General features: G+C 42.2%; 1 protein-coding gene across 3 annotated transcripts in view; it reads left to right on the top strand.

Annotated features, from left to right (window-relative positions):
- Nucleotides 1-25354, top strand: part of nlgn4xa (neuroligin 4 X-linked a) — a 101119-nt gene that overhangs the window by 44261 nt on the left and 31504 nt on the right. For all 3 annotated transcript variants that reach the window (XM_037091840.1, XM_037091842.1, XM_037091841.1), the window contains one exon: nucleotides 599-751. In XM_037091840.1, coding sequence (XP_036947735.1) covers nucleotides 599-751 — 153 coding nt within the window. The remainder of the gene's footprint in view (nucleotides 1-598; nucleotides 752-25354) is intronic.

Genomic DNA, 25354 nt, shown 5'->3' with positions numbered 1-25354 from the left:
AACAACGTATTCATCTGGCCTAATTGCAGCGTTCCCAGCATATTACACAAAGAACAAATGAAGCAGGCAGGGGAGGAGACACGTGGAGAGATTGCAGGGTGAAAGCCACGGGGACGGAGCCGCAAAGTGTTCCAGAAAATGTCAAACCAAATCTCCGACGCCATCGATCCTTCTGTTTCGCTGGACTGTTAAAATAGATGAGCGTTCATGGTCAAACTTATTGGCCTGTGGCGTAGACGCTGATACTGTTTAGGGTTAGCTTATTGTTTACTACACTGAGAATGAATGCTGTCAGTGTTTTCCAACGTTATCGGGGGTTTTGCTCCCAGCTGCAGCAGATGTTTATATTGAGGACTCAGGCCGCAGTGGCAGGAGTATTGGATCTGTAAATGAAGACCGCTACATCTCTGCCTGGGGAGTGCCCGATTCAGGAATTACCTGATCTTTATATTGAATTTGATCCCCAAACGCATAGGTGTCAAGGCGCATTCCTCAGAGAACCATACAGGTCAAAGAAGAAAGCTGATCACAATGACCCATGGTTACATTTATAAGGATAGAACTGGATTCAGTCTCCCTCGCTTTCCATTCCTTGCAGATATCCACGATGAGAACGGGTTAAAGCCGGTCATGGTTTACATCCACGGCGGCTCCTACATGGAGGGAACCGGCAACATGATCGACGGCAGCATCCTCGCCAGCTACGGGAACGTCATCGTCATCACGATCAACTACCGGCTCGGAGTTCTGGGTGAGTCGACCCTTTAATCACTTTTGAGAAGGCGTGTTGTGTCTGACAGTGATTTATTGATGTCGTGATTGATCGAATGACTAATTGGGTCCCGTTGCTTTACCATTGTTTTTACTCCTACGGTGGATGACATTTATTCGCAGACAAAGGAGGTGGACAGTGGGAACCCTCTTAAGCTCTTTTTGATTACAATGTTCAATCTTTAATGCCTTTAATTCGACTGGAATGACTCGTGATGTGTGTGTTATGAAAGAGCAAATATATACTGAAGCAAATCAAGCAGGTTAATCCACTCAGACTCACATGCACACTGCAGCGATATCTGCTACACTGTCTCATGACTGTGTGCATGGTTTGCGGGCTGCTCTGCCTCCAGCTATCAAGAGTTTTGTTTTCACAGTGCCAATCAGCTGCTAATGGCGGCGTAGGTGGTGGTTTGCATTTTTCAGCATTCTTCTCCGTACTTCAAATGGTTGCATTCAGATGCAGCCTTGAATGACCCCCGCAGCACAAGATAAGCACATGCAAATTAAACGAAGGCTCTTACATTCGTCGCATTTTCAATTGCTTTAATCATTCCGCAGCATCAAACATCCAGCAAGCCTCCCAAAAATTCCATGCTGGAAAAAAAAAAAAAAAAGATCCATTGTGATCTGAGCGTGTATCTACACAACAGTGCTGCGCATCTGATTTTGTTTCTGTCTGCAAGATGAAAGTAGTTTCTGGCTCGCTCAGGGATTCTTTATCTTGCCTTTGACATAAAGGTTTGGCTTCTGAATGTCTGTTGCCCAAGAAAATGTTTGAGTCTGAAGAAGATTCTGATAATATCAAACGTTCTGAGGCAGAGAGTTTTAAGTCACTCTGTGCTGGGGGCCTTCAGGAGTGGGGACAGCTGTGGCCATTTTGTGGCAGAAAATCTCTCCTGGTAAAGTTGAACAAGCGTTTGCTGCAGAAATTGTTTCTCAGAAAATGTTTTTCATCCAATTAGAAAGTGACCTCTATATTTGCCAGAAAAGAAACGTGTGAACCTCTCTTTCTCACCTTTGTCAGCAGCCTGAAATGCCTAATTCGGCCCAATCCCAATTCATGCCTTACCCCTGCAGCTCAGCCAGCCCTACACCTCCGCTTTGTGCATTGACACCGAGTAGTTTGGGTGTCTTAACTCACGTTAGGATAGAAGGTTAGAATGTAGGCACACTTCAGAACGAGGGCTATGACAACTTATCTTGTCTTATTACACGACTCTTTTTAATGCTGTAGAATGCTCCAATCACTTGAATGGGCCTTGCCAATGTTTGGCGGTCAATTATTTGCGTGCAATTGACCGTTGCTAAGCATATTTGACCGCTGTCAAGGAAAGCAGCCTTTTTGCCTCCGATTCATGTATGTCGTAGCACTCCGCACCCCACAATCTTTGCTCCGCAAGTAGTCCGGTCACTTATCACCCCAGCATATTCGGTCACTAAGCGATGTCAGCTGATCTGTAGCCTAACTTTAATATTTTTGGAACATGTCGTCACTGGTCAAGAAAAGAAAAAGAGAGGAAAGCAGCGAAGAGGGAGAAGCAAAGTTCTGGATTATATTATACATTATCCCTCACATATCATCCTTTTCTTTGTGAAACTAGCTAGTTAGCTAACATCACGGTGTTATTGCTGATTTGTGCATGACAGCCCGGCATTCTGACGCACTCCAATGTTGCATTCCTCCCCATCAAATGCAAATGGAACCCAAAATGTAGCCAAAGTCCCACAGTGAAGTTGCTGTACTTAGTACCGCACCTCTTATATCAGTACAGACTGACAGGGCAGGAGCACAGGTTGCTAATGTTAGCCTATAAAACATTGATTGTGGTCAGGTAATGAAGCAGTGCTCTTTTTATTTCATGATTTGAAATGGGACTGTGCCTTGGCGAGGGTTGTTTCACTGTAGTGGGATATTTATGAACATCAATGATGGAAACGAGGAGTTGAGTTCATTTGAACACACTGCTGTGTTGGGGCCTGATGCAGGGCTGTTTAAGCTTGTACTTGTTTGAAAAGTGAAGATTGAGAGTCCTGAGCCACCAAGCTTGAAATGTCAGCTAAGGAAACCATCAAACATGCTTCAGAACTGCACTCACTCTCGCTCTTTTGCGAGATGGAGGCTGTATGGGCGGAAATAGTGTTTTTGAAAATGCTCTCAACTCGACACAAACCTCAGCCAGAGCATTAAAATATTCTCATCACTGCAGTCTGGCATGAGTCGGGAGCTTGTAGAATGTTCTCAAATTCTCCTCTGAAAACATGAATAGTGCTGTGTGATTAAGAGACAGGCAGGCCTCTCTTTTCTCATATATCCTCTATCAGGCCAACAGTTCCTCCTACCAATGAAAGCAGACTCCCTGTCGACACTGTAGCATCAGAGATGTTACACCAGATTTTTTTTTTTTCAGTAATAAATGTACCGAGGTTACTTAATTGTTTGTTTTTCACAAACAGTGACTTCCTGACTGAAAGTCCTGTGCTTGTTTTAAGCCGACCATCCTTCCAGACCTCCATAGTGACTTTGTCGCTCTTTAAACTACTCCTGCTGTCATAACGATTACTATGACCACTAAAGAGCGTCGCCTAACAAGAAAGTCAAAAATGGGTCTTTTTCTGATGATGATGGGCTGTCTATTTAATTAAATATATGTTATCACTTGGAGTTTATACAGTCCTATTTAAAGGCAAATGTACTTGTGTAGGCATAGCCTTGGGAAATAGTAACGTACTTATATAACACTCTCCTGGCATCAGGTGTCGATTTCTGTTTACCTTCATTGTTTGCAGTTTTAAATTTAACGCATCTGCTGTGCACTTTGCTTATTTTCTGTGAAGCCGGAGCACATCCTTATGCTCCTGCTGCCACCGCCGCTGCTCTGCTCTGCTTACCATTTGTTATAAGGCCGAGCTGTCTGCACCAGTCACTAAATTTAGTTGCCTGAGAGCCGGGGGGAAAAGGTGTTCTGGAATAGTGTGCACTGCAGAGAGGAGAAAAAAAAAAGAAAAAAAAAAAAAAAGGGAGAGAGACAGGGCGAGAGAGAATGCAGATGAGAATACAGATAGAGACAACAGAGAAAGACGAGCCGAACAGCGAGAAAGTGACAACGTAGAAATAGTGGTCTTGTTAGGCTGCGGATTCGGATGTAAAAACCCACCCGTCTACAAATCACAAAGTGTATGCGGCTCTGGCGGGGATGAGTGCTTCCTCTCCACTAATTGACACACACTAGTTCACATTGCGTGCTCATATTAAATTCTTGTGTCGCTGCACTCACTGCAGGGAAATCATCCGTGCACAGAAAAGTGACAAAAGTTAAGACTCTAACAGTGTCTGTCCAAACAGAAATGGACTGGCTGGTGTTTGCTGTCGCGCTGGTCCCTTTGGTATCATTAAGCACGGCAGACCAGTGCTCTGCCAAAAGAGGTTTCGCCAAGAAGAACCTGTCCCATGATGGTGTTTGTTAATTTGGGCGATATAGCGATATTTCATCGTTGCCAACAGGGCCGTGACTCCAATTTTTGGGTGTCTCAATTCGAAATTGATTATGCGTTGAATGAATAGAAAAGGGGCCGTCACATCTTTTCCCCCAGTTTACTGTGCGCTAAACCGTTAACTGTGGGGTCCTTAGTCTGCTGAAATGTAATATGAGACGCAGCTGGAAATGAAGATAAACGATCTGCAGCCTTTTCATTTTAAAGTTAAATGCATCAATTAATGAATTAATTAATTTGATAACATGCATGCCTGTTGGTGGATAACATAATAAGGGCTGTGCTCTGCTGTGTTACCGACGTTATAAGTCCAGCAGTGAGAGCAGCCTGCTGCACTGTTAGCTCCGGGGGTCTTCTTTATTTTTGCTCACCGCAGAGTTTGTTTAACTTGTTAAATTCTACAACTAGTCTTGTTTGTTAGGGCTAATCACTGCTCCGCTCTGTTGATGCTACGTCTTGACACCTTGCAACGGACTAAGAAGTAATCACAAACCCTTTTTTTTTTTTACCTATATTCATCACAAGGAGAAATATATACAGCCCATGTTAAGACTACAAGGACTTCACTGAAGTCATGATGTCACAGTTATATTGACACCACCTTCAGCTAAGTGGTTGTAAAAACACAGGCAGGAAAAAACATGTGGGTGGTGCCTGTTCAGGCTTGCAAGAGGCGACCAATCAGAGCAAACCTGGTTAGAAGCAAGCCTTAAAGAGACACTGATTGTTCAAACAGAGGGTGAACAGAGGTGCTGCAGTAATGGAAAGAATGTAAAAAAAAAAAGTCTATTTTAATATGAAATCCAAAAATTAGAGTAATAAGGGACCTTTAAATGCAAAGGAAATAATGCTAAAGCTGGAACAGAATTAACTTTTCCAAGTGAAAAAATAAGTTCTCATCTTGTCATATTAGAGGTGCGTATAAATTTTAATCTCTTTCACTGAACAAGATTTTTTTTTTGTACAGGATGTTCCTTATGAACTGACATCGAGGTCACTTAGAGTCACATTTGGAAGAACAAGAAAGGCCTGCTGAACATAGCAGCCCCCTCACAAGATGTCTAGGTGTTGTGGTTCGGATGATTCAAACAGATACCTCCAGCTGCTGCTGTGGAAGGTGCTAATGTGCGACGCCGCTCGGTGCGCCGAGCGTGTGAACAGTGTGAGGCCGGGCTGAAGCAGACGTCTTGTGTAAAGAGATGACGAGGCTCTGCAGGCTCTCAATAGTGTCTGCGCCAGCAGGCTGGTGGATGAAGAGTGCGAGTGGAGGGAAAGAAGTCATCAGATACTCATCACCCTTCGCCACTTTAACCTCACACATCCCTTTGGACAGTCAGTGGCTGGATCGCTTACACCCTTACCCTCAGCTCGCTTTCCACGGGTTGCTTCAAAGGTACAAATGTGCTACTGTATCCAGCGCCTGCATAGTGGGATACAGTGAGGGGGGTGCTAGCTAAAGTTACGCTCCCTTCCTGTTTATTTGCATGATAGTGTGTAACATCTTTCTCGGCCTAACATTTATCTGCAACAACATGGAATAGATAGAACCGAATATCATCCCAGCGCCATAAAAGGGAGAAACACCAAACATGAAGGTTCCTCAGAATTTTGTCTGCCTCTTGATAGCCAAGGGTTTAATCACTTGTTATGTATAGTGACTTGACTACAGTGATGATGAGCAATGCAAAATAATGGTCTGAACCATTGAAGGTCAGGTCACATTTAATTAAAGTGCTTGATAAACTGTTTCGTTTAAAGCTGATACTCAGGCAGCAAAATAACCATGCTCACAAAAAAAAAAAAAAAAAGAAAAAGAAAAAAAAAATGAGCTCGACATGTTCAAAGTGCTGCGTGGCTCAGCAGACTGAAAGAATCAGTGTGGAGTCAGGATGAGTTAGTTTTATTAAAATGGAAATTATAATGCTGCTGTCTGGTATGGAGGACCATCAAAACTAAAAGAAAAAAATGATTAATGGCTAAATAAATATGCCATTAAATGCACCAACATTTGCATATGTATTATTTCTGTTCTTTGATCCTGGATTTATTAACTTTTGATTAGTTATTTACTCTCCCATTTAAAATATATTGATTAATGTTTTTTTGTTTTTAAATCAATGGATGATAAATAAAACGGCAGAATAAATGGTAAAGTAATTGAATGGGGTAATAAATAGTACGGTAAATAAACCCTTAAGCAAATTAAAACAGAAATATCAATATGTATTTAATGGCATTTATACCTATTTCTTTGTTTAGTTTTATATTGATATATTTCAGTCCACCACAATAATGATTATTGACCAGTGTTAATTACCATTCTTCTTATTATTATTCTGTTCTTCTTCTTCTTATTTATCCACTCACATAACTTTCATCAATAAATTCAAAGATTTTAAATGACAATTATCAAAATCCTTATGACTGTTGGCCATGCAGAATATTCTATTCTTATTGGAGGAAATTGAAACCTCCCACCGTTTATTTATATTCAACTAATGTGCAACAACCAACACATTTTGTAGGAAATGTGATGATAATAGATGATGATGATGATGAAGGATCACGTGCTAACATACGATTAACATGTTAAATCACAACGTGTTTCCTTTGTTTGTTCTGAAAGATCAAGGTTCCATTTAATACAAAGACATTATGCGGGGACTTCAAGCACCAGACATTCAAAGCACATGTAGTACACGGGCAGTAATTATCAAATGACAGTTGAAAGACATTAGGCTGTAGATGTGGTCTCTTATGGGAATTACCATATGTGGCTCCCCTCGGCATCGCACATGAGTTACAAAGAGTTCCAGCTCATTGTTTAGCTTCCTGTCCAACAACGACTGCCACGGTTTTCAGTTAATAAAGCTCTGATCAACTCACTGCAAACTGCCTGCTCAGCACCAGGCAGCAGACAAGATACAGTTGGAGAGTAGCAGGTGAACAAAGTGTGGCATTAAGCAGCTAAATGGCCACTAGTTCCCCTCAGGGGTTGGAGGAACCAAGGAAAAGAGTTAAAAGCGAGTGGGCATTTGAATTCTCTCTGAACGCCAAAGAATGGGAATGTTGCTCCGTGAATGTGGGATATCTTTTTAAGCAAGTGTTTCCTATTAAGTTCGCCATATTTAAATTTAGAGCCATGTGCAGCAAATGTGTGTTGCTGTTTAAAAAAACAGATCGGCCCCACCTCCTTGGCTCAGTTAAACTGAGACAGCATCGGTGGTCAAGCAAGCGAGACAGTGAATGAAGAGGGAAAGTGGTGGTAACATCTGGAGCACCTGGCGAGTGTTGGTGTTTCCACCACGGGCATGGGAGCTGTGGACTGCAGGGAGATGAAGTATAGATCGCTACATGGCTAACTAGTAGCTAGTCAGCTACAGCAAGCAGCTGTTAGTGGTTACTGTAACAACAAGATAAGCTATTTGTACAATGGTAAAATTCCCTAAATCACCAGATTGAGGCAGAACAGCAGGAGGGCATCAAGTGGAAGACCAAAAACATTGTTTTTTCTTTGATATGATCCAAATCAGATAAGCTGTAGCGGTAAATCTCCATACGACAGTGATGGAGTGTATTAGTGAATTGCCTCAGAGCAATCCAAGTCAAGTCTTCATTGTCAGTTCACATCTCTATTGAGCACTGACAAGACTTCCTCTGCTAAGCTAGCAATTATTGGAATTAACTGGGAGTGAACCAATTGATTCTCTATAATTACTACCAAATAACACAGTGGTTTCCAAGAAACTTCTCGGATGTTACTGAATTAAAATGTCACAAATTGCATTTTTTTTTCAATTTCAGGTCCCTTAACAGAACACCAAAGTCACACAGCATTCTGCATTACTCAGAACTACACTAATGGTGATTTTAACATAGTTTTGACAAAATATCAAACAGGAATGAAGTATTTAAGGTTCTGTAAGGCCTGCCATCAGCATGTCGCTGTCTTGAATTTTTTGTACAGATGAAAACTTGAAACCTGGGAGGCTTTTGGATTCCGATTCTCGATTAAAACCAACTCAGGACTCAAGTTAGTCAAATCTTGTGACAACCTCTGGCTCAGCTGGACTCGACCATACAAGCTCATTTTTGAATTTCCATTGGAAAAAGGTTTTGGATAGGAACTGGTACTTTATTTTTTTTTTTTTTTTTTGACTCACCTCCATCAAGGTTCCAACACGCTGAGTAGATACCAAACTGCGGAATGAAAACATATCATTAGAAAACAAAACCAAGTACCAAGTACAAGGAACCTAAACGGTGTCAAGTAGACCCAACACAGCTCCTGGAATGTCTGGAGCTGCTCAAGAGACACTCTGCCTCAACAGTTCAGGCTGGGGGCCAGGTCACATTGTAACTTTGTCTCTTTTAGGCTGACTCTGCTGTGCCCACTTGTACCTCTTAAATGAGAGAGTGACAAAGAGGAGTCTATTACAAGCCAAGGTGCTTTCTCTAAGTGGTTATGGTTTTCTCTCTACTAGTGGGAAGCTGAGAAAGCAATATTGGCAGCGAAAGTGCATCCATCCACGGTGCAACATCAAAGATGGCTATACCCAACAGAGTGGAGGGCGGTGCACTGATCCTAGGTATCTTAGTTAGGCAGTAGCAGGACGTTTTCAAGGCCAACACATGCCATTAGGGACAGACAGTGACGTATCAGCATCATGCATCAACATGGCCATGATCTAGGTTCCTCTCTTTAAAGCAAAATGGCTCACAGGATGTAGCCTGCACCGTCACTACAGTGGGTCATCAGTGAGTAAAGATTTCAGTTCCAGCAGCGGGGTGCTGGAGGTACCAGGACGAGGCCTCTTGGATAACACTGAGTGCCATCTGGCCTCAGGAAGGTGTCACACGAGCCAGAGCGACGGTGAGCTTCATTACGCTGCAATGGGATCTGTCAGCGGCACATGGCACTCTCCATTTTCTCTCCTTCAACCCCACCAGCCCCCCCCACCCCCCTCCACCCAACCCCACTGTCCATTGTGGCCAGACGTGAGACGACTAGTGATGGCTGCCTGATGGAGAGGTGCTGCTGCTCTGCTTTCTATCCAACCCAGTCGAGGAGAAGAAAAATGAGTCTCTAACATCTAAATTCAGCTTACCCACTATGTGACTGAATGTATTGATTCATTACAATCAAATGAGGGGTCCTTCACAATAGAGAAAGTGCTTATGGACTCAGCTCTGAATCACATTAAATGAATAAATATTTGGCCTGAAAAAAACGTGAACCCTCTGTAGATTTCTGAAACTAATGCAAACACTGTTCTGTTAGCGCTGAAGAAATTTCCCTCTCTGTTTTTTGTCTCCACCTCACTCAGCTGTAAGTGCTCTGCTCTGTTCACCTGATAGTCTCTACATCTCATTCTCTGGCTGCCTTGTATCAGAGCTTTGTCACTAAAACCGGACCCCTGCTGCTGCTTAAAACAAGGTTGGCGAATACAGAGTTTTCAGGCTGGAAAACCAAAACACTGAGGTATAAAAGAAAATCTGAAAGGCTTTGTTGAGCTGATGGGAAACGCAGAAGCGGTGATTACACTTCCTCAAACCCAAAAGACTGAATAAGGTCAAACCAGACAGCCGTGCAACAACATTGTTTTAAGGTCACAATTTGGTTTGGTTTAGAAAAATACTCAGGCTTGGGAAACACTGTGATTTCGGTTAGTTTAACTATGTTACTTATGCATAGTCAGTTACAAACGTGCAGACTTAAAATACATAATCACATTTACGAAACTTCTGGGTCAACACTGAACACAAACAGGGGTCTCCTAGCCCTCCTGGCCCCAACATCCACCCTGTCCTCTTCCATGACATGCTTGACCTGTTTTGCTGCTTCAATAAATATTATGGCCACTAGAGGCTGCTGTCAGACAATAACCATAAATATGGGTTGCAATAAACTGCTTTCACAGTCAGTCTTTAGATGGGCTGGATAACGGGTAGTACGCACATGGCCAAGAGAGATAATGTCAAGTGAACATATCATCCAGATATTTTGCAGACAAATACATTCTAAAGTTCACTCATTCATACTGCACAGTTTATTTGATTTTGATTTTTGTCATCTCCAGCACATCTTCATCCCTCACTGACTGAATCGGTCAAATGCCAGTAACTCCCAACATGACCTATAATGTACCAGTGACAGGCATACAAGACCTTTATCGATGCTTACATCTGCTTAGGTTTAGACAACAAAACCTTTTGTTTAGGTTTCGGAAGGAACATTTTAGTTTGGGTTGAAATAAGCGTGTTTTTTTTTTTTTAACTTAAAGGGATAGCTCGCGTTTTTTTGAAGTGGGGTCATATAAAGTACATATCTATAGTGGATCTGTTCCCTACTGTAATCACTTATCAGAGAGGAAGAGAGGGGAAGTAGCGAGCCACTCCAGCAGACGCTCAGCTTTGTACTGTATATATATATATATATATACCACCTCACATATGTACATTAGTCAAGATCCTAGACTGCATTTTATTGTATCAGTACCTGTACTCAAAGGCAATAAAGTTAAATCTATCAAACAATCAAACAATATGTTTGCTATGTTCATGTTCATGAGATGGGACAATTCACCTACAAATAAGAATAACAGCATAAAGAAACCACTTGAATGAAGCTTTTACTGAAAGTTAGGATGTATTTATTTACACAGAGGAAGGCCTGTACATTTTTCAAAGTGGATTTGCATTAGAAAGGGATTGCTTCAAAGCCGGTATGGAACGAGACAACACTTTTGATGAACATGCAACATATACGGTATGTGTTATTTAAGAAAAGAAAAGAAAAATGAATTGCATCACATTGTTCTGATGATCCTAAGCACTGCAGTTTCTTACATCACAATCAGCCTTCCACAGCCTGCCAGAGTGGGATGGAAAATATAGAGATCCTCCTGATATCCTGACACTGACGAGTTGAACAACAAGTTACTTTTTTTGTGGTATTACTTTAAGGCACAGTAAACTGCTTGCTTAGTATGAGTCAGTGACCCTGAGAGGGAAATCTCTCACAAGTAAGACAGATGTGATGAATCTCAGAGAGAGAGGCTGTCAAACTGCAGCACACCAATCAGATGGAATAACCTGCACTCTGCCTAACCTCAGGGATTATTAAAGAAAGAAGACATCCTCAAGAAAACAAGTCTGTCCATTCAACAACTTGGTTGCTTCAAAGCGGTTAATGGCTGACAGTTTTTCTTTATAAAAGGCACCGGGAATAGGGCTTCAGGAGGAAAATGATAGGAGAGGAAGCGACCGGCAGTTAAACCATGAATGTCTTTAAAACTAAAATCAGCAAATCTTGAAAAACTGAACCTCTCCTTAAATCAATATTAGCTAGTAACAATTGCTCGACAACAGCTAGTGGCCAGCAAATGGCAATTTTCAGAACTAGTAAGCACTGAAACATTGGATTATAGTTTTACAGGGTCAAGAGTTATCAGACTCACTAATCAATGCTAACATTACCCACCATGAGCTAATGGTCAGACCCGCGCCAAAGTTAAGACTTTAGACTTATTCTGTTGAAGTGACAAAGGGTGTGTTGTATTTCTTATACATTCAGCTCCAGAGCCGTCTACTGGCAGTAGGAGAGCTCAGAGATTACTTTTTGACATTTGGGATTAAAACGTGGATTTATCTTCACTCCTGTTTATCAACCTGACTGCAGCAGTGATCAGCGGCTGTGATCTCCACTGTCGTTCCACAGAGGAGAGTTCAGGGATTGGTTGTCCTGAATTCAAACACGCGAACACACCCTTGGTACGTGCCATTGCTTGCGATCGCACAGCTAATGTATGATAAAATCATCTAGCTGTTTGGGGCAAACTAACTTTTGGTTTTACAGTCCTGAAATTGGCACCACAGTCAAGGCTGGAGACCTGCACTGTGAACTTTCATAAAAAAACATTTTAAGTGCAACATTTAACCTCACTTGCCCTTTTTTTTATCCATGTTATCCTTTTCCTTTCCAGTTTTCTTTAGTCCATTCTACATCATTCTGTTCTATTCTAGTCTGTTAGTGGCCTCTAGTAGCTAGAGGGCAGGTACTCAGCCTCTTCTTTCTTTATGAATCCTCAATCTCTGCAAGGACAGCTGTAGCTGGGAGGAGGTCATTACCACTCCAAAGTCCCCCGCCGGCAGTGGACTGGCGATAGCACGTGAGGAGTGAGAGGGAAATGTGTCGTCGCTGTCTCACAACAATCGTCAGCGGCAGATATACACTCCAGTTGTGAGTCAGAGGATGAGGTGATGTCTTCTGACATTACACAGAAAGGCAGAGAGCTGCAGCTGCAGCTCAGATCCTGCTGAAAGAAAAACGGGGGGGGGAAAAAAAAAACACCCAGCAGAACATGCTTTTGGTGTTGGCCAGCATACATGACGAGGGTGAGGGGAGGAGGGTGAGTGGAGTCATCTGTCGCTTTGGCAAAACAATCATTAACATGACAAATGGTGCTCGGTTTGTGTTTTTGTGTGCCACCGTCATTGTCCTGACTAATCAACGGTGTCCACTACATCAGGCCTTCTCCTTGGCCTTCCTGTGACAGCATTTTTTGATTTGATTCAGATTATCCTTTTAGAGAAATGGTCCTACATTTTGGTCACAGGTTGCCAAACTATATAGACACAAGCTGCCATTTAAGCTTACAGTCACACGCAGAGGCGATGTTAGAGTCACCATTTAACCTTCATGTCTTTGCATGGTGGCAGAAAGCCGGAGCACCCAGAGAAAACCCACGTAGACATGGGAAAAAGATGCAAACCTCACACAGGAGGGCACCGGCCAGCTGGCAGGTTTGCCCTCTGAACCGTCTTGCTGTGAGGCAACAGTGCTGAAAACTGCATCACCGCAGTGCAACAAACACACAGATGTCCCTTACTTCTTATCAGGGCTGTAGTGGCAAAAAAGGTGGGCAAAATCATTGGATCTCACAACAAACGTATATCATTACCAAAATTAAAATTGTCCATTTCTCACAGAGAGCTAGTGTACAGATATACTATAATTATCACGTTCATTGGATAGTTTTGCCCTCAATGCACAGCCAATAGTTTCAAAGGTGCCGTAATTTACAAAAAATGGACCATTATGTAATGCTTACATTAGTAGCTGTTTTTGGACACAACAAGTAACTTCCTAACTGTCAGAAATAGGAGTATAGTAGGAGTCCATTTATGTCCCCCAAGGAACAATCAACACTGTACCAACAATGTACCCCTTAGGACTAAATATTGAAACTCAAAGTCCTTTAAAGGTCCAAAAAGATACGTTATGTGATGTTTTTCCTAAATGTTCACTTTTTAAAAGGTCACTTCTTGCTCCCTTAAATTAAGGGCACACTTTAAGGTACAAGACTGTGCTCTTTTAAGAACAAACCACATGGGTGCAAATAGGTAACAATGTCCAGGGTACTGCCCCAGTGACAAGCTGATGTACCCCTAAAGGTACAAATATAAACCTTCCTTTCTGACGGTGTAAAATCCGCTAAATCCTGGATCTGGTTTTGTACAGATGAACCAAAAACACAATATGGTGTATTAATCAGTGAGCTTATAAGGTGTTGGACCGTCTATTTTTGGACTTTTGTCTGAGCCAGGCTCACTGTTACTATTCTATAAGGGGGCGATCACACAGAGACTCATTACTGGAGGTGTGGTCGCTTTGAAATGCCAAGGAAAAGCATGTTTTGGAGAAAAACATCCTGTAAAGTCTGTGAAGGTGAGCTGCATGCGGGCCCAGCCTGCATACGTAAATAATGGGAAACGCGGTGTGAGTCTCGCTGTGAAGTTTAACACATTTCAACTTTTAAAAAATGCAGAAGTGGAGCACCCATCCGGCACATGTACCACTGGAAAACAATGGTTTTGTTGGCGACACATTCCTGGTGATGAAACTCTGTCACCTTACTCTTAGGCTTGTCAGGTGTGGAGTGAAGCTGATATCCACCATATTCCATTTTGGAGACTTACTTTTGTTTTTTCTGTTTTTTTCTATGTTGCTTCAGTTTTTGCTTCGGAAATGAAGTCATTCATTCATTCATTCATTCATTCAAAAAGGCACCTCTGTGAAGCCGGTGACCCTCATTTCGTTTCTGGAGAGACTGTGGCTCTTTCTCCCTGTGGATCTCTTACTTCACTCCATTTGCTTTTAGAGCTTATTGGAAAGTATTTTTTTTTTCTTATATAACACTGGCCTCTGTGTTTTCAAACCAACCCAGTCTTATAAAGGTCAGTGTTGTCATTGCCCTTTGCTCAGCCTTCACTTTGAATCCAAACAAAAACCAAAGTATATTGATATTCATGTTGAAGTCGTGTGTTCTCTCGCAACTCGGCTGCGTGAAATAACCAGTAGGGATAGAAAAACTCTTGGATCACAACAAAATGCTACTTGGAGGAGTCATTCTTGGCTCTGAAAATGTTACAATATCAAGCATTTATTAGCTTTGGGAGCTGCTCTCCACACAGACTGTCATGTACAGAATGCAACAGATGCACTGGAGGGATTTGAGAGGCTTGAAAAGTGCCCAGATGGTTTTTTTTTTCCCTGGGAGGAGATGGATGTTCCTGCTGGCCTCAACCTGCACATGCACACGGCTGTGCCACGGCCGGCTGATAAAGTGTCTGATAAAATGGCCGAAAGTAGGATGTTGTTTAGAATGGGGGTTTTTTGGTCAGCGGCTGTGTAAATCTCCATGATCCGAGGCTGTGTTGTTTTCAATCTCCCTGGCCGGCCCTCCAATGACATATGATGACTGTAGCAGCAACAACAACCTTTCTAACCCCCGCCTCCCGTCCTGTTTCCTCAGAGAATGTATTAGATGAGAGTGATATGCTTTCCTTTGACTAAATGCTGTTATAAGCAAAGGATAGTCAAGATAATTGCGTGCCGCAAATGAATTTCCAGCAATTACAGTTGGCGAGCTGGCGTGCTCATTTTGCCTGAATTGAAAAGCAGCGCAGCGGGTCTGGTGGATAATGAAAGGGAACGGCAAATAGCTCATCCAAATGGACATTCTGACAAAACAAAACACACAAAAAAAAAATGTCCCCAAAACATCTAAATCAGAGATGGCTAAGTGGAGCAGAATGACAGCAAAGATAGTCGCATTAGCTTTTAATCTCTGATAGCAGTGTGTCAGCCAGTTGATTTGTTATTCTGGAGCTAACAGAGCTGGTGTCTTCATTGGCTTAGCAGTTACAGTCACTCAAAGAACATCAGCATGGTCCATTTCCCCCCAGTGCCTCCAGGGAGGATACGAGTCACTTCCTGTGGCCCTCACCATATTTCAGTTCAATCAGTGCCCTCTGTTGGAGCTTCTCATACTCCATACAGATGCCCAAACACACAGTAATGTCCTCAAAATAGTATAATGGGCCACCTATTGTGATTGTGCTATAGCAAGCACACTGTGTGTATGTGTCATTAAGTGACATCACTACATTTACTACTGTTTACTACTGATCGGCGCAGATATTTAAAAGAATCAATGTCAATTCTGACCCAAGATAGGTCAGCCAAAACAAAACCACCAGTGAATTTAAAGATGCGATATGTAAGAATTTCACTTCAGTTTGGTGTGTTTCACAGATATCTGCTGAAGTTAGCATGCTAACCAAGTAAGCCCTACAAAGCTGCTGTGGCTAGTTGCATGGCTAACTGAGCAAACTAGCAAACAGCAGCTAAAATTATAGCAGTTTCTCCAGCGATATGCCGTGCTCTAATTTGTTTGGAGTATAAATTGGCCAGTTGGTTGTTGGTTCTTGTACCTCAAGAGTCTGAAAGTAAACAACAAGTCTGTGGGTTCTTCCATTAAACCAGCTCCCAGTAATCTACAGCGACTGCTTTTTGTATGAAGTTTAATCGGCTACATTAAATATCAAACCCATCAATAGCATATAACATCATATTTCGTGGCATTTTCGTGACTCTACTCTTTGACCTCCGATGTGGGCCCTTGCTTGGTAGCCAATACTGGTACAGGTCCATAGGATGTGTCACGTAGCCTGCTCCTCATTAGCATTAACTTGAGGTCAAGGCTACTTTATGCACAAGACAAAATGAAGATAGATTTAGCAACCGCATGGCGCTTTTCTTGTGAAAGTTTCTAAATGAGACGCCATGTTGGTCTGCTTTGAAATCCATTCCATGTGGCCAACACCCGCATTGATAACTTGTGTCTCAGTCATGTAAATTTGATTCTGTGATGTTTAGCCGTGCTTTGATTCCACCAAAATAGCAGGGAGTGTTCGTCTCTGTTTGTCCTGTGCTCAACCTTTATCTCCAGCATTTTCTTCATAACAGCTGATATGTCACATTAGCATTTTATTTTCAAAGGAGAGTCATCTGCACAGTTAGAGATGCTGCTGAGCCCAGGCCCCAGAATCTGAATGACAGCTGAGGTAAAAGCCATAATAGGAAACACTAAACTGCGTTGAAGAGAGCTGACTAGCTCAAACTGCTTTGTTCCACATGACACGAAGGTGTCTGTGAATATACAGCTGTCAGTGTGAGGTTTCAAATCACACTTGCTCTCTGTTATGGCTGAAGAGCAGAGGCTCAGTAAACCTTCATTCAGCTCTTGAAGACAGTTAGCACATCAAAGACAACGCTTCTTTACACTTGCAGAAAGGAAAAAAAGCTGCCATCAGAGGATGTTACTGAAGTTCTCTTATCTGTAGGCTGTCATTTCCTGTATTGAGGTGGAAGAGGCATGGAAATAAGAAAAATGGAAACAGATGAGGATGGACACCCCCTTTTATAGCTTAGGGATTATATGATCAGCCAGTGAACTGCTCATGTTCTCTCACGACGGGATGGCAGACACAAGAGACCCAAAAAACTGTCGCTGTGGCGTCAATTTGATCTTTTATTGGTGCTTTTCTTCCTGTGGATAACTGGTCAATTGTTCATGATGTGGTGTCAAAGTGAGACAGCTGTGCTCTACACTGCTATAGAGTTTGATAGCTGAAAATGGTTCGGAGATCTAAATCATAAACAGTAAATGTCAGGTTTGGGTGTCAGAATCAAACAGGCATGGCTTTTTCTCAAGGCGTTGTTCTGCACTGACATTCAGCCATCCCACAGGCAGGGATTCTGCACCAGCCACAACCCTTAATAAAACAGTCACATAATACTCCATAATATATCATATGAGATTTAAAAAAAAAACCCCAAAACAAACAAAAAAAACACACCTTCCTGTTCATCTAAAGTGTGTTGTACCATTCAACATTTGACAATTGATTTCATTTTTTACACTAAATTTATGAAAAAAATCACTCAATTTCATGAGTTTTTCAGGACAAAACTGTACAAACTCGATGAAATACTGTCTCTGACACCTTCTTAAGTTGGCCTTCTTGTAAATGCTGCAACGTTGTGTCCTTTTGTCCTAGCCTGGATTTGCATATAGAGCAGTGAGCGTCCAATCACAGCAGTCACTTGAGATCCATCTCGAGACGCATTCCAAGTAGTGAGTAGCCATGTTGCCACTTCAGGCGGAGCGGATGGTGCCGCTCACATGCTTTCAAGTTTTCCTAGACATGTTAGAACACTTGCTGCTGTTGCCCAATGCTGTGTGCTATGCCACTGCCTGCAGCAGCTCATTGTGGTAGTGTCAGCCTTCTTCCAAGACCTTTTGACAGCGGCTCAAGATGTGATCCAAGGTTCTTCAACCAGGGCAAAGGGTCAGTGTTTCACTCTTGCCCCAGGTGTGGAGGACTGAATGAACTGAGGAACACAATATTAACAGCCTGGAGCCATTTTCAAGAACAATTCACATGCAGCTCACAAATGGCGGCAGCTTTGCTTTTCACAAATGGTTGTTGCTATAAATTGCAGATTATGCTGTCCTGCAGGGTGCTCACATGCTGAAGTAATGTATGTGAGTAGTGATAAATAAATCATGTCCAAATTTACAAGGAGTGGAGTGACTGGTATGTGTCGGAGAGGAACAAGAAATGATGTAAGATTAATAAGCATCAGCTGAAGGAGCTTCTTTTTTTTAGTTACAGGATAAATAAGTTATAGGATAAAAAACAGTATTTTCCAAGTGACCACTGGCCACTTTAAGTTCAAATATCAATGCGATTGAACCTTGTATTAAAGAAAATGAGACATCTTTTTCCTCATTAAGGTCATAGTAATTGGCATGAAATTAAAGCATATTTGGAACATGTACTATGGTTTGGGTTTCCTCAGAGTTCCATTATCTCTTGTATGATGCACAAGTCAAAATACTCAAGTCATTTTCGTTAAAGATTACAGGACGCAGACACACAGTTGTGGTGCATGTCCACAGATCCAGTCACTGACATGCATTGTCATCCATTGCCTAAGCAGCCAGGTAATCCCTCCTTGTAGCATTGTGTTTTTAGAAATGGTGCGTCACATTGTCGCCCCTCATTTTCATGTTAAGGTCTAGGATACTGTATGCAAACACGACTTGGAAACTCTGAAAAACTATACATTTAAAAAGAAAACGATCTGTTGTTGGGTTAAATTGAAGACTGATTCAGCATTTGTCTTCATTTTAACTCTTAGGAAACACTTTTTTTTCACAAAAATCTGCAAGTTAAATCAATCATGTTTCTTTTGACCTTCGTTAGGTTCAGGGAATTTTTAAAAAAAAGCAGCGTATCAAAGGACAACTTGAAAGCAACGGGCGGCTGATGTCAGAGAAGATCATCATGGGGTATTTCACAACTGCACAGCCAGAGACACACAGGAGTTGGTAGGGACCAAAAATAGAGCTAAAAGGGAGTGAGAATTCAAATTTGCCTCCAAACAAATGATGACACCTGCTGACCTTCCGGGTTTCCAGGGAGACTCCTCTTTTTCATTTCCTTCTTTTCTTTCTTTCTTGCTTCACAATTTCCTGTATTTCGTACAATTTATTAGAAATGTTTGCACCTCTTCCCCCTATTCCTGCTATTGCTTTAGTGTTGACTCCTCAATGAGTGAGAGAAGGACAGAGATAAGAGAAAACATACTCGTCCTGGATGTCCTGTTTCTTATGAAAAGTTTTAAAGGACAGGGAAACACATTTTGTTAAGTCTGCCAAGTCATTTTTTTTTTTCAATCAGTGTCTTTTCTTGGGATTCAGTACTGTCACTGATGGATGTGTAAAGAAGCCACTGTTTGCGAAAACGTTTTCAACTTGATGTGATGATGATGACAAAAAATTATTATTGGTTCAAGTCATATCTCAGCCTCTATTTGGGAATTATTTGACTTTTTCTTTTTAAATCCACGATGTTCCTTTTTGCATTGGAAAACCAGCTGAAGTCAATCTTAGAGGCCAGAGATACCAGCCACCATGACTTTATCGAAAACGCTGAGGTGAATGAACCCAGAAGTAATGCATTCAATGACCCAGGCACACACCCACAGATACCTTATGAGTCAAAAGAAAAGATCACTCTCCAGCTCCACCCGCCTGGAATCCCACACAGACAACTAGATCCATGCCAGAACGGAATTAAGGGTGAAGAGGTAAACTTCTTGCTCCTGTGAGACCACTGGAAAAAAAAAAAAAAAAAAAAAAAAGAACAGCGCTGCCTTGGCTCAGGCCCGCACGAATCCGATCTCACATAATGACGGAGTACAGACCGCAGAGCGGCAGACCACCCAAACACGTCGGGCCTCATCAGGCACCAAAGAGGAGTGGGCTCATTTGCATGATATCTGTGGGGCAGAGCGTTCCCCAGATGCAAAGCTGATTAAAGAGTGATGTCGCTCAACAACTTGAGGGCAGAGACGGAGGAGAGTGAGATGGCCGACCACCAAGCGGGCCAACGCTGCTTTGATGTTCTGAAGACACAAGCATGGAGGCGGCGGCGGCTGCTACTCTCCCTAATTAACCCATCTGAATCCTAATGAATGTGCATGAATATGAGCTCCTCCACTCATGCCACCGAGGTTCTTAAATCTGTACTTGCAACATTTTGCCTATATGGGCCATGACCTTTATGCATCCGCACACATTGTGATTTGTTTTTTAATATAGACTGCTTGCTTACAGATTTGATTGACAGTTATTCCCTTGTGGTATGTATTTTTGTCGCTAACTGTTATTTCATCGCAACATAGATGAATAAATAAATAAAACAGATAGATTAAGAAATGGAATGATTGAAGCAAACTTTGGAAAAAACACAACTTTCTCGATTTATTTAAGTATGAATCTATCTTTTTTGTAGACATATCAAAGTGGCATGTATCAGTGGTTTGCATTAACATTAAGTGCCAACATATTATCCTATTGGCAGTGCCCCCATTTGTTCGGAGTGTGACTTCTTATGCGCCGCACCCTCTGAACAAAAGGATGGCATGGTGGCGCGTTCCCTCATTTGAGTTTCGGAGCACTCGAAGTGAGTTAGGAGGGGAATTTTGTTAAAAATAGCCCCCCTAGCCTGGATCCATCCCATATGACTGCGATGAGTGATGTCCTGTTCTCTCTTAGCACCCAGAGGAGATCACCTGTCACACTTCCGCTCTTCATTGCATTCATGTGTGATAATTACCAAAGCAGCCGGGACTCGCTGAAAATGCTGAGGAGCCATCTCGGCTATAAAGGGCGAGATGTACCAGAAAAGCTCCTGTAGCAATTATTTCAATTATGTTTGTCTATTCCAATAATAGTACATTGATTTCACACATTGTTTTTCGGGGGGGGGGGTGTGCGCATCAAGCTGTTTACGTCCCCCCGTCAGCCTCCCTGTAGGAGCTGCTGCCTGACAGAGCCGCGGCACTCTCGACAAAGAGGATTAGCAGCTGCTTTGACATGCTTGTATGTTTGCTCGGTATCGATTCCTTATGTAATTTTTCCCTGCTTTGCGACCCACTTCTGTTGACTTGGCACGATGCTCGGGGTAATGGCTGCGGCCTTAAATGGCGGCAAGTCAGGGCACAGACGCCGACATTCCGTCATCCGCGGCCTCTGGAGTCACTCTGATATGTAATCACAGATATTGATTGTTTATTATCGTGGACTAACTCCCCTCACCCGCCACATAACCCTGTCGCAGCTTGAACACTACATGGCTGCAATTGGATGCTCCAGAGCTGTTCAGGCGCTGTTAAAACAGCCCTCTGGCCCGACATAACAGATAAATGAAGCCTGATGCTTGGTTGAACAGAATGTGTGTGTGCTCTGTTGCCTCTTGTTTTGTGGTGGTGGAGGTCAGTTTTCTCATCTCCCTTGATTGATTTTCTCAACTTAGAATGAACATCGGAACAACTGAAGCATTCTTCGGTAGAGTTTGTCAGCAGACACCAGCTGGGGAAAAACACCAGCAGTGCTGAGCTTTTATCAGAAAAAAAACTCAGCTGACGTGGCTATTTCTGTTCCGGCCTGATCTCTGTTGATCCTCCTCTGCCCACCAGACTCTTTCTTTCTTTTTTTTTTTTTTATTCTACAGAAGGCTTTCATTCATCCCATGTCTCTTCCTGTCTCTGTCTTTCTGAGATCTGTCTTTTCGCCTTTTTATGGTCACTGCCATCAGTTGGTCAATTCGTCTGCCAGACTGTATTCTGCAGCCGTCTGACCGAGAATGGTAAGGTTACATTATGGAGGCATTCACCTATGGAAGATCACTGCTGCCAGAAAGAAAATGCCTAGAGAAAGTATGTAAGCAGGCTGGTACGAAATAGGGCAAGATAGGAACAATGGTTGGAAATGTGCTTGGTTAGAGATGCAATGTGCTAGTTTCATTGCTAACGATTAAACCTTTGTTATATATTTTGTGGAGTTGTATTCTCGATCTCGGTCAAACATGGAGACATCTTGAATTTTCTTCTTCTTTCTTCAACGTGTGGGAGAGAGTCAGAGAGCGGGGAAGGTCGAAAGTCGGTGAATGACACTAACCGTGCCGTGACTTTAACGTCCCCGATGAACATCTCTATCTGAGACATGCAGACAGATTTTTATTGGAAATTGTGGTCGCTGAACAATAAATCCAACTCCCATGAGCCCATGCTGCTTACGTCCTTGGTCTTGTTTTGAGTTAGAACCCTCCATTGGCAAAGATGGCATATCGTGCATTCAAGGTTGGCAACATTGCAGTTTTGGATAGATATAAGACGTCAATACTGAGCTGAAGCATGTGACAAAACTTGTGATAAAAAAATATTTAACCCACTTTTAACAAAACATTTCAGTATCATTTTAGGACCCTAAGCTAGGAGGTAAGGGGAGGTCCAGGGCTGCAGGAGTTTGGCAGACACTATTGGGAATTAAACAGGCTCTAGGTTTGGAGATGAAATTCAAACTCAGAATTTCCATATTTCCAATATTATTGAGGTCATAATACAAACTTCCTGAATAAACACACTGGTTCCATTATTTCAAAAAGTCCTCCCCGTCTCTACAGACTGCTTCTTTAAGTTGCAACGACTCAATTTAATGACCTGCTGAGGGGATGTTAGGCAGGGAAATTAAAATGATCAGCATAAGTAAAGTAGAGACCAGTTGAGAGTTTCCTGGGGATAAGTTAAAGAATACTGGATTATTATTATTATTATTATTAAATGATACTGTTTTATTTATTGAAGTAGGACTAATTTCAAAGAAATTTCAAGTACATTACTTGTTATTACCTAGTTATCATGGAATTTCCACACCTGTAAAGTTCACAGTAGCAGTTGTTTGTACGCATTTTCTGTTTCTGCTGTAACGCAGTTTTTTAAAAAAAAAATTAAATTAAATTGACAAAGAAACAGCTTCTCATCAGAGGGATTAGTATCTGTGTTTGATGGATTTTTTTGTGGCTGCAGACCAAAAACTACTACATTTCTCACCGTAGATTAACTGTGAAGACGTCCTTTTGTGTTATAATACCCAAACAAATATTTCATACGGATAAAAAAAAAAAAAAAAGATTAAAGGAAACAAGGCCATTTTCAAATTAAAGCTGAATATGGAGCCATTCAAACAGCATTGTCTTCCTTGTATGAATTATTTATGCACATTTTGGTTCGGACCAGCAGCCAGCATCAGTGGAGTGTCTCCAGAGCTCTGTGTTGTGTTGTTAGCAGAGACGGGCCATTGTCAGCTGGCTGGTTCACGTGCGTCTGGCAGCTCTGTGGAGGTTGACCTGTTAGACCCTGATGGATTTCATAGCCCAGCTTTTGGAGGACAGATGGTATGCGGTGAGGTGACAGTAGCGGGTTGCAGTGTGTGTTTGCACCCGGGCGTGTGTGTGTGTGTGTGGCTATGTGTTTGTGTAAGGGCAGCTGATGAACAAGGGGATTTAATGCCTTGTGACCCAGATCTAGCCTGGGCAGTGATGTGTGTCCAGTGCTCAGTGCTGTAGTGGGGTTTCACTGCGAGTGTGCATGTGTATAGCTCCACATGCTGCAGTAGAGTATGTTTGCACACTGTATTATTTGCTTTCACTGCACAAATCTGCTAAAACACAGCAGTAAGTCTGCGAGACGGCAAAGAATAGCAGTGGCTACGGGGACATAATGACAATGTGTGCCGGAGCTTCTCCCCCTCCATCACTGTCACCCAGCTGTCCCACACCTGGACGAGCTGTCACTCCGACGGAGATCCCTACTCTCCCTTCCCCTTCCCTCTCCAGCCCCCCCATTACTCCCTTCCATCCCGCCCGTCCTCCCTGCGCTCCTCGCCACAGTCGGTGAATTTACCTCACACAGGCTTGATACCTGTGACAGCTCTGTCACACATCATACACCCTTGCAATATGTACGCCATCGCTGGCAGAGGAGTCCAAGGAGGGGCCGAGCACAGCTGGGGTCAGAGCAGAAAGCTTGTTAAGCCCTCGCCGCCAGGTCCGCTGCCGCTGCCTCCACTTCCCACTTATTTCCTTTTTTCCGCTGTCTGTCGTGCGCTGAGATGACAGTGAATCCGCACCTCATTCCGTCCACATATGAAGAGTTCTGCTGTGCAAAAAAAAAAAAAAATCCTGATGCTGAGAGGCATCAAGACCACTATTGTAAAATACTGTATTACATGTAAAAGCCTTCAGTCAAACCTTCTCTTGAGGATAAAAAGTGAAACTCTTGACAAAATGCAACCTAGGCTTTTTTTTTTTTGTGAATGTGTATGAGTCAAGCCCTCGTGCAAAAGCATAATTACGACGAAAGAGGCACTTTTAAGATTTACCGTATTTTCATTTGTCAGGCTCATTTTCAATGGGAGTGCACAGGGCACATTCTATGTTAGCATCAAAATCACTATTTTGAAAACACCAAGAAGGGTCGGCACAACATGAAACTTTGCTCGCAGTATCGCCAGGGTCTCTACACATGAACACGAGCATTGAAAATATTGTGAAAATGAGCTTGAGCAGAAAATGAAAATGCAGTAAATCTTAAAAGTGCCTCTTTCGTTGTAATTATGCTTTTACACAAATGTTTGATTCATATACATTCACAAAAAAAAAAAGCCTAAGTTGCATTTTGGCGAGAGTTTCACTTTAAAGTGGTCAATATGAAGAGGAGTGTTGGTTCTGCATCGGGCTGAAATTACTTTCAGAAAGCATTTGTTTAATGCATTCATATAAACTTATGAAAGAAAGAGAAAAGGGAAACAATATGAATAATAAACAAGGAATTCTTTAAAATAAAGAAAAACAGAAAGAGAAGGAAAGAGAGAAGGGAAGCAATAAATAAAAGGACAGAGCAACAAGAGGAGACTGATCCTTTTTTCTTCCAGTTTTCCACATTAAAGAATGGAAGAGAGTCAGGGCAGAAAAGGGAAACAATCTTTGAAATAAAAGCATACATTACGATGCAAGGAAAAGAAAGGAAGAATACGACAGAAAGCAACTTGGGGGTGATTTCTTTCAGAGGAAAGACAGGAAGAAAGGGAGAGTTGAAAAGAAAGAAATAAAACCAGGACGAGTAGCAAAGGAGAAAAAATGAGTAAAGATGGATAGAAATGAAGAAAGGGGAGCAGAGAGGCAAAAAAAAAAAAAACAGATGAGAAGGACATGAACTGAAGGACAGGAGACAAATGTGATCGTAAGAGAGAAAGAAAAGTAGGACAAGCAAAAGGGAAAGAGAAGAAGGAGCAGCAGAATAAGCAAGAAATCAATAAGGACAGAC

The sequence above is a fragment of the Acanthopagrus latus genome, chromosome 24 (genome assembly GCF_904848185.1).
Source record: "Acanthopagrus latus isolate v.2019 chromosome 24, fAcaLat1.1, whole genome shotgun sequence".
Classification (NCBI taxonomy): Eukaryota; Metazoa; Chordata; class Actinopteri; order Spariformes; family Sparidae; genus Acanthopagrus; species Acanthopagrus latus.
This window is presented reverse-complemented; position numbering and strand designations above follow the sequence as displayed.